Source organism: Callithrix jacchus, chromosome 4, assembly GCF_049354715.1.
Source record: "Callithrix jacchus isolate 240 chromosome 4, calJac240_pri, whole genome shotgun sequence".
NCBI lineage: Eukaryota > Metazoa > Chordata > Mammalia > Primates > Cebidae > Callithrix > Callithrix jacchus.
This window is the reverse complement of record NC_133505.1, coordinates 80,434,964-80,444,853: the sequence shown is the minus strand read 5'-3', so window position 1 is coordinate 80,444,853 and position 9,890 is coordinate 80,434,964. Positions and strand designations below refer to the sequence as shown.

General features: G+C 39.2%; 1 protein-coding gene across 1 annotated transcript; it reads left to right on the top strand.

The window, feature by feature from the left end:
- Positions 1–795: 795 nt before the first annotated feature.
- Positions 796–5,531, top strand: COX7A2 (cytochrome c oxidase subunit 7A2). Its single transcript, XM_008994676.4, has 4 exons — positions 796–895; positions 2,357–2,446; positions 3,244–3,328; positions 5,330–5,531. Exons 1-4 carry the CDS (start codon positions 878–880, stop codon positions 5,386–5,388), a joined length of 252 nt encoding a protein of 83 aa, XP_008992924.3. The 5' UTR covers positions 796–877; the 3' UTR covers positions 5,389–5,531.
- Positions 5,532–9,890: the final 4,359 nt, after the last annotated feature.

Genomic DNA, 9,890 nt, shown 5'->3' with positions numbered 1-9,890 from the left:
TTCTTCCCAACCCCAGTCATGGAGTGTAGTGCCCTGCTGGATTTGGCACAGCAAGACTTTTGAGTTCAGATTCGCCATCCCATTTCTTGTCTCCCAACGTTTCCTCAGCCTCAGAAGCGAGTAAGCCTCTTCCACAATTTGGGGACAATGGGGAAGAGCTTCTTGCGTGGGGAGTTCTGCAGCGGCCGAAGGTACAAGAAGATAAAAATTGGTATCTTGACACAGCTTTAGAGCATTTTCTCGACACAAGGAATACTAATGCGCTGCAGCAATTTCTTCGGTGGAAAAAATTGATTGTATCCGGAGTAATTCTTTTTGTTCTGTATTTTATGAGGCTTCACAGCTGTATTTCGGCCAACTCAGTCTTTGCTCAGTTTCTAGCGGCTTAAAGGCCCACAGAGGTTAGCTCTGATCTGAGTAAAACCTAGGACCAGGTGGGAAGTGTCTGATACCCGGAAGCATTAAGCAGAAAGGTGTTCTGGCACTGAAAGGTTTTACGCCTTCTCGCACAAAACAGACACTAATTTTCTTTGATAGCCTGGGTTTCACACTGACTTCATCTAAGCTTATTACACTCGCCTCACAAATCGTTTGCCTTTTCCCCAGTCTTAGCTCCGGGGAGCATCCCACCGAATCTCAAAAAAGGTCTGGAGAGACACGGGACAGAGACGGCGAGTTGGCTAGAGCGTCTAGACCGTACTGTCACTCTAGTTTTTCTTTTGCTCTCGATGGTTAGAAGTGCAGCCTCTCTTCCGCCCGGAGAGATTTAGGTTCCTGAATGCTTACGCAAGACTTGGAGGTAGTTCCGGTTCCGGCTGTGGCGATTTTCATTCCTGGTGTTCAGTTGTCGCGGTTGGTGGTCAGTAACCGAGCCAAGATGCTGCGGAATCTGCTGGTGAGCAGCTTCTCAACTTGCATTCGTGATGGGGGCGAGGGAGTGGTGAGGAGGTTAAGGCACCACGGCAGAAAACGCTCACCTGGGAGGGATGCAAAAGGCGGCTAATGAAGTCACCTTGGATTCGTGTCCTTTTTCCCTGACCTTACTTTCCCTTCTATCTGTTCTTCTCGTCCCAGGCCGTTGATGGGTAGATGTAAACAGTGGAGAGACTGGGGAAATGACCAGAGACTCATGGGTTAGACCCGTCTTGGGTTCTTAGTCACCTCCCGTGACGCTGTGGGCCATTGATGAGGTTAGCTCTGATCTGAGTAAAACCTAGGACCAGGTGGGGAGTGTTTGATACCCGGAAGCATTAAGCAGAAAGGTGTTCTGGCACTGAAACGTTTTAAGTTTCAATAGTGTTGAGCTTCGCGAACTTCAGAAGGCAGTTTAAAAAACCAAGCCATTCAATTTTGGATGGAACTTTAGGAGTTCCATCCTAAAGTTCAACATGGTTGAAGTGCAGCGTTACTTCCGTCAGGTGATTTTGCATTGCCCTTCACCCCTCCACGGACTTTGAGCATGTGAAATATTTCCCCAAATTTGGAAAAAGAAAAGGAAAATGCAACAATGATTATTTTATCTTTTAAATTGTTTAATGAAGTTTTGCTTCATTAAAATTCTCAGTGTAATTTATTTTAGAAAATTGAGAGCACATTTGTTTCATTATTTAATTGAACTGGATGTGTAATGCAAGCCTTTTTTTTTTTTTTTTGAGATGGAGTCTAGCTCTGTCTCCCAGGCTGGAGTGCAGTGGCACGATCTTGACTCACTGCAACCTCTGCCTCCACTTCCCGGGTTCAAGCGATTCTACTGCCTCAGCCTCTCAAGTAGCTGGGATTACAGGCGCCCGCCACCGCACTCGGCTAATATTTGTATTTTCAGTAGAGATGGGGTTTCGCCATGTTGACCAGGCTGGTCTGGAACTCCTGACCTCAGGTGATCTGCCCGCCTCAGCGTCCCAAATTGCTGGGATTACAGGCGTGAGCCACGGTGCCCGGCCAAGTAGTAGATTTTAAATAATATGGATAATATTATGAAGATAATATGAAAATATTTGAGCTTAGTGTACTTTGGTTAACCACTGTTTTTGTAATATGTGTATGTCAATACGTTTTGATCAAGGATTATGAAGTGCTACTGGTTCTGTTGAGGTAAATATCATGGTTTTATTTTTTGGTTAGAATCTGTGTGAATTGCTTCTTGAATATGGTATTTGGAGACTGCAGAATGTAATTGGAAGAGTAGAGGATGGATGACAAATTGAAAAACCTGGCTGCTCTTCCATGACTTTGCTTCTGACAAATCAGATATGCCTAAAGTCTCAATTTACCTTTTCTATAATATGAAGGACTGAAGATAGTTAGATTTGAAGGTTTCTTTAGGTTCTAAATCTGTTGAATAATATTTTCATTTTAGGCTCTTCGTCAGATTGGGCAGAGGACCATAAGCACTACTTCCCGCATGCATTTTAAAAATAGAGTTGCAGAGAAACAAAAGCTCTTCCAGGTACTGGAGTATTTTATAGGAGATTGTTACTTGTAATAATTAAATTACCAAAAGGTAGAGTTAGGGTAAACAAGTATGTATATAAATTAGATCATACGACAATATAAACATTAAAAAATAGTCAAGGAAGGACATGTACCATACTGTTAATAGTGGTTGTCTCTTGGGGAAAGACTTGGTGGAGGAGAACAATTTACCTTTATAAGTAGTTCGATTATGAGTGATTTTTGTTTTATTATGGTTTCTAGCTTTTCCCATATAAAGCTTCAAGTGATTAAAAAAAGTTGTATCATATATACATAAAAATAAAATACTTTATTGGACAGATAATACTAAATAGCTACTGTATGCTGGACTAGATGCCAGGGATATTATTTAGGGTTATTAACCAGAATCCCTTCCCCACTTTTTTAAGGGAAAAAAAGTTTCCTGTGATTAAATCTAATGTGTGGCAATTATTGATTCTTTTATATTTAAGTTATGTTAAAGTTGTTGAGATAAATGTGTATATTTTGTAGCTTTAATGTTTGTATATTCCTTGGAAAGATCATCATTAATGGATTTCAAATTAACATTGAAAGAAGACGGCTGACTTTTAAGAATTTGTATTTTAAAAGTAGTAGGAGTAGAGAAAGAATCAAAATTGCAGGTCTTTTAAATTTTAATATTTAAAATATTTTAATTCTAGGGTTTAGGGAGCTATATCATGTTATGTGACTGTTCTTCTGAAACTTAGTTGGAAATGAGTGAGACATCTATTCTTGTCTTATTATTTTTATTTTTATTTTTTTATCTAGGAGGAAGATGGAATTCCAGTGTATCTAAAGGGTGGGATAGTTGATGTCATCCTGTATAGAGCCACTATGATTCTTACAGTTGGTGGTAAGGCTTTTGGAATGTTTGAAGGTTTATAGAAAAGTAATAGTAATGATAACTAATAGCTGTATTGCTTTTGCTATGCCAGTATTTTAATGCAGGCAGTCTGTTTCCAGAATTTGATATAATTTAAGGATTCAAGAGGATGATTGATACATGCTGCATAAGAGCATTTTGATGCCTTTTTATTTTTGAGACGGAGTTTCGCTCTTGTTCCAGGCTGGAGTGCAATGATGCGATCTCAGCTCACCACAACCTTCACCTCCCAGGTTCAAGTGATTCTTCTGCCTCAGCCTCCTGAATAGCTGGGATTACAGGCATGCACCACCATGCCTGGCTAATTTTGTAGTTTTAGTAGAGACAGAGTTTCTCCATGTTGGTCAGGCTGGTCTCAAACTCCCGACCTCAGGTGATCCTTCCACCTCGGCCTCCCAAAGTGCTGGGATTATAGGCGTGAGCCGCTGTGCCCGGCCTTGATGTCTTAATAAAACAATAACACCAATAAGATTTGATGATTATCTTGTGATAGAGGTGGCTTTCTGAGTACCACTGGTGGCCTTGAAGGCTGTATTTCAGTCAAAAATATCCATTATATCCCACATCTTCAATCAAGGACTTTAAAACATTTTGACTGATGCAAAATAAAAGCACACTTTACATCTAAACTCTGTACAGACATATTTATAACTAAAATGAAATTTGTATGGAACAATACTTTTACTGGAAGAGAAAGAGAAGGGAAGCTATATTTGACTGATTATTTTGTGCCCATCACATTTATAGGAATGCCACATACTAGGATTTCTGTACATCTTGCATGAAGTCTATAATATGTCCTAATTTTAAAGATGAGGGTATTATATTAATTACCTGTTTAGGAAATACGCTGCTGTCACCACAGCAATCACACCAAATTGATCCAAATCAATCAATTTGGATACTTCTGTGGCCAAATGTTTTAGGGTTTTTCCCCACACACCAAGCAGTGGATACCAGCTAGGTGTCCTCCAATTCAGTTTCCACACCATCTACTGGGAGATAGCATCAGATTCCGCAGGTTGAGGGCAAGAAGATTGTCCCCTCCTTCCCACCAGTTGCAAGTTTGGATCTTTGGAACTTCTGACTCACTGGCTGTAAGTTGGGGTTCCCACAATCCCCTCATTGGGAAAACACATTTGCTTGCCAGTTAAGGTAGTATAGGCTGGGCGAGGTGGCTCACACCTATAAGTAATCCTAGTACTTTGTGAGGTTGAGGCTGGCAGATCACCTGAGGTCAGGAGTTCAAGACTAGCCTGGCCAACATGGTGAAACCCTGTCTCTACTAAAAACACAAAAATGAGCCGGGCGTGGTGGCACACATTTGTAATCCCAGCTACTCCTGCAGCTGAGGCAGGAAGATTGCTTGAACTGGTAGATGGAGGTTACCATGAGCTGAGATCGGGCTGAGACCAAGGCACCCCAGCATGGGTGACAGAGGGAAACTCTGTCTCAAAAAAAAAAAAAAAAAAAAAAAAAAAGATCTAAATTCCTTTTGACCAATGTGACCATTTCTTAGCCATTCTGGTAAATAGTTTTTAAAATGAAATTCCAGTTGTCAGCTATTTTTTACATTAAATTTGATTAAAATTATCACTGTTCCTTTTTTCACATTCACTGCTTACATATTTTGAATTCTTTTTTTCTTTGGCATTTGAGTCATCCTTAGCATTTCTCAGGCAGTCTTGGTTAATATGGAAATAACCTTTGTACATGTTCTTAATCTTATTTTTAAAACGTTTTGCATATTATGTTGACATACATTATTGTGCCACACTTTCTATATTAAAAGTAGATTAAATATATTTTACATTTATTTATTTAAAATTTTACCAGCACCTATCAAAATACTTTTTGGTGTTCCAATTAAGGTAGTCTTAATGCAAACTTACGACTTTTGAACTGGAATGTTAAATTTATACACTTATATCTCAGAATTTCTGGTTAAGTCCTTTTTGTTTTTATTTTTAGGAGCAGCATATGCCATATATCACCTGGCTGTGGCTTCATTTCCCAAGAAGCAGGATTGATTTCAGTCATCACAGCAATCATTTGGTTCAGTTTCATTCCGCTCTTTATGGACCAGTAATCTGATAAATAACTGAGCTGTTCTTTGGGGATCAGTATTTATTGACTTGTACTAACTGCCGTCAATAAAGCGGTCTTTACCATGCTTTGTCTAATTTTATCACTTTTATGCCAATAATTTCAACTTTTGGTCAGTCCTGTAAATCTTAGATAAGGATCAAAGAAATGACTCTTTTGCCACTAAACTTGTATCAAGCATCATTATTATGATAATACTTCAGTTAAATTTTACTTTTACCAGCTCAGAATTACAGTCTCAACTTTAGTTTAACTTGACACTTGAATGCATATTGTTTTCTCCCCCTACCCATTCCAGTATATCTTGGAATATGCTAGAACCCTGGGATAGTGGAAGCAGGTCATCTTTGGCTCTTGGGGTCTACATTTCTTTTTTTTTTTTCAGCTATGTGAGAGTATGCTTAAATACTGGATATATCTCACAGCTTGGAATTAGGCTTTAATTGACTTTGTAAATTTTTTTTTTTTTTTGAGACAGAGTCTCACTCTGTCACCAGGCTGGAGTGCAGTGGTGTGATCTCGGCTCACTGCAACCTCCACCTCCCGGGTTCAGGTAATTCTCCTACCTTAGCCTCCTGAGTAGCTGGGACTACAGGCACATACCACCACGTCCAGCTAATTTTTGTGTTTTTACTATAGATGGGGTTTTACCATGTTGGCCAGGATGGCCTCTATCTCTTGACCTCGTGATCCACCCACCTTGGCCTTCCAAAGCATTCAGATTACAGGCGTGAGCCACTGAGCCCAGCCTGTAAAATATTTCAGTATTTGTTTTTTCCACACTTAAGTTCGGGTAGGTTTCTCTTATCAGGAACTGACCAAGGCAGATTAGTTCTGGGTTCCCCAGCTATTGTACTATCCAATGGACTCACAACTCATCATTTACTCTAAACACTAGTTAGGTGCTTAATAAATGGTAGCTATTACTGGCTTATAATAGGAATGTTTCAAAAAGGTCTACTTAGGGAACACGATGCAAGTAGCTGCAGAGAATGTAAGAATCACAAAAACAAGAATTATGATGCTGATCTGGGCAGTTTGCTTCAGGGTTCGCAGAACCCTTCCTGCTTTGAGAGAACTACGCATGAAGCTGGAAATTGCATAGGCTTCAAGTTTGGGACTCTCTTTTCCTGGGTCCTGGTGTGCATTCATGTGGAGAGTAGATCTTGTGAACCACCTCAGGATTTACTTCTATTTATACTGAGAATGATGATTTGTCAAGAGATACTGAGTGCTACTGTGTACCATTTACAGTTTTAGGCACCTGGGAATCATTGGTGAACAAAAGCAGATTCCTCCCCTCATGGAGTTTATGTTGTAGAAAGGGGAGGTAGGAAAGATAGCATAAAGATAAGTTGTACAATAGGTTAAAAGAAGTTTTATGGAAAAAGACCGAAGGGGAGAGCTGGCATGGCTATGGGTGGTTGGTTGCAGTATTAAAGTTGTCAGGGTAGATTTTGACAGGGAGGTCAGATTATTTCGAGACATCTGAAAGTAAACTGGTCAGATACAGTCATCCCTCTGTGTTAGAAATTGGTTCTGGGACCTCCCACAGATACCAAAATCTATGAATGCCCAAGCCTTTTATATAAAATGGTGTAGTATCTGCATATAACCTATGTACATCCTTCTGTATACTTTAAATCATCTCTAGGTTTGTTATAATACCTAATCTGAATACACTATTGTTTTGGGGATAAGGAGCAATAAGAAAGTCTGAACATGTTCAGAACAGATGCAGCCATTTATTTTTTGCCAACTATTTTCAAGCTGTTGGTTGAATCCACAGATTCCTTAGGAACCCACAGATATGGAGATCCAAGTGTATATGGGCAAAAGGTACTAGGAAAAGGAAACAGCCTAGAGCAAATGTGCTAAGGTACCTGGCATGTTCAAAGGACAGAAAGGCAAGAGAAGATACAGTTCAATGTGTGACAGAAAGTAAGTTAGTAGGGGGTAAGCCACATCAAGTAGGGCCTTGTAGGTTATTTTAAGGACTTGGGCTTTTGAGTGACATGGGGAGCCATCATAGGATTTATCAAAGAAGAGTGTCTTAAATGTTTTAAAGAGGATTAGCCTGGCTGTTGTGTTAAGATAGACCATAGCGGGACAATGGTAGAAACAGGCAGATCCCTTAAGATTCTTACTGTAGCAACCTAGATAATAAGTGGTGATGAAGGCTAAGAGCAGCTGTTAGCCATGAAAGTGATGGAAAGTGTTCAGATTATGAACAGAGGAGGATCATTATCATTCATTTAAACCTTACCCTTCCTCGTCCATCCATCCCACAATTTCTTATTGAGTATGAGAGTCTACTTTGTATGAGGCACTGTTGTAGGCTCAGAGAATACAGCTGTGAAATAGATGAGCAAGCTTCATGGGGCTTACATTCTAGTCGGTGGAGACAGACAACAAATAATTCATAAGCCTGATACTGTGGGAACTGCAGATCAACAGGGTGATCTATTAGGAAGAATAGTGCAGTGGAAGCGAGAAAAGGGCTGCGTAAAATGACATTTGAACTGAGACCAGAATAAAAGAAGGAGCCAGCTAAGACTGAGAAGACAAGCATTCCAAGGAATGGGAAAGGGAAATTGCTTTGCATCGATGAATTACAGAAAGGACAAGTGTTGTGGAACAGAGAAAGCTGGAGAAGGCAGCAATGGTTCTCTCTTCCACAGTGACTAACAAAACAAATGGTCATACCACTACACACAGGGTCTAGATAGATTTTTGGTCTGGTTTCATAATATGCAACACAATCTGATAATCATATTGATTTAGCAAGAATCCCAAATATAAACTAATGTGGACAATCTATCTCAGGCAGTTATTGTTACTATTATTAGTAAGAACTAGAAGCTGAGAATGTATGGAGATCAAATACATAACAATTACATTTGAACTAGATCTCAGACCTAGATATGTCTTATTCTGGAGCCCGTTATTTATCTGCTATGTATCATGTTACTTCCTAAATGCAGAAAACAAAAAAGTACTTAGGAAAATTTTACTGATTGTTCTCCCACAAACTTTATTCTTTTGAATATTGTTATATTCGTGGTTATGTTTGATGACTTAGCGTCATAAAATTGGCAATTTTTTATTTGCTCTTCTCAGATTCCTGTGAGTCTGGCTGTGTATCTACTCCAGTGGCCTATTTCTATTGAAATTATCGTTTTACAGCTGCTGTTTGCTATCTGCAAAAAAAGAAAAAAGAAAAAAAAAGGCAGCTTCTAAAAGTCAAGGATATTTTGAAAGACTCATCTAATTAATTAGGAAAACCAATCAAAACCCAAGGCCTTTTCTAAATTTTTACCCCAGTATACTATAAAGGAAGGAAAAAATGATTAAACGTTCACAATTACATTGTTTGGAAACTAGAAAACTGCCTACTGAAATGGTAATTGTAGGCCAGGCACAGTGGCACCTGCCTGTAATCCCAGCTACTTGGAAGCTGAGAAGGGAAGATGGCTTGAGCCCAGGGGTTTGGAATCCAGCCTGGGCAAAATAATGAGACTCTTTCTCTCTCTCTCTCTCTCAAAAACATAAAAGAAACAAACGGTAATTTTAAAGCACACATGAAGTCAGTTAAAGGAAAGGAAATTCATAACATCAGATATTGCAGACTTAGTGGCAGGATATGAGCATGTATGTAACTTTGGATTTGAGCATTGATTTCTTATTATTTATGTTCCATTAGTATAATATAAGATGGGCTGTCTCTTGAATTCTGATATTATGGAGATCTTTATTGACTTCTTGGAGGAGGTCATCATCTTCCCTCTGGCGAACTGCTAAACATATTCTCTAGCATTATTCTGGTGGCTAAAAACTGGTATCCTTGTTTGGCCTTGTTTTTTTCTCTTTCCAGGCCACTTTACACCAGTTAATTCAGCTAACTAGAACAGCCGATGGCCATTGAGATTTGAATGCTCTTCCTACAGTGCCTTTTCCTAAAAATAGGATCTGCTTTGGGGAAATCAGTATGGAGTGAACCATCTTGCCTGTTTTGGTCACAAAAATGTATCCTGACAGTTGATGATTTCCCCTTAATTCTATCCTAATGGTCATTAAAATGATTTCAAAAACAGTTTTCTTTCCATGTTAGTTGGAACATACAACAAAGGAATGGACCAGGAAGTCCCAGTCAAGGATGAGGAGCCTGGCGTCTCTTTTTTGTTCACCTCTGTCCGTATTTATATAAAAAAAACTGAACAAAAAGCAACAGACAGAATCCCTTTATACAATTGAAAGAAAAAGCATACAAAACAAAGCAAAAGGATACATTTCTTGAGAAGTAATTTTGAACATCGGTTTATTTCTCAAGTCTTGAAAGAGTCCCTATGTTTATTTCCCAAAGCTGTAGCAGCCTAGCTTAAATGATAAATTTTTGATAATTGGTTTCCAAATCAAGCCTTTTAGT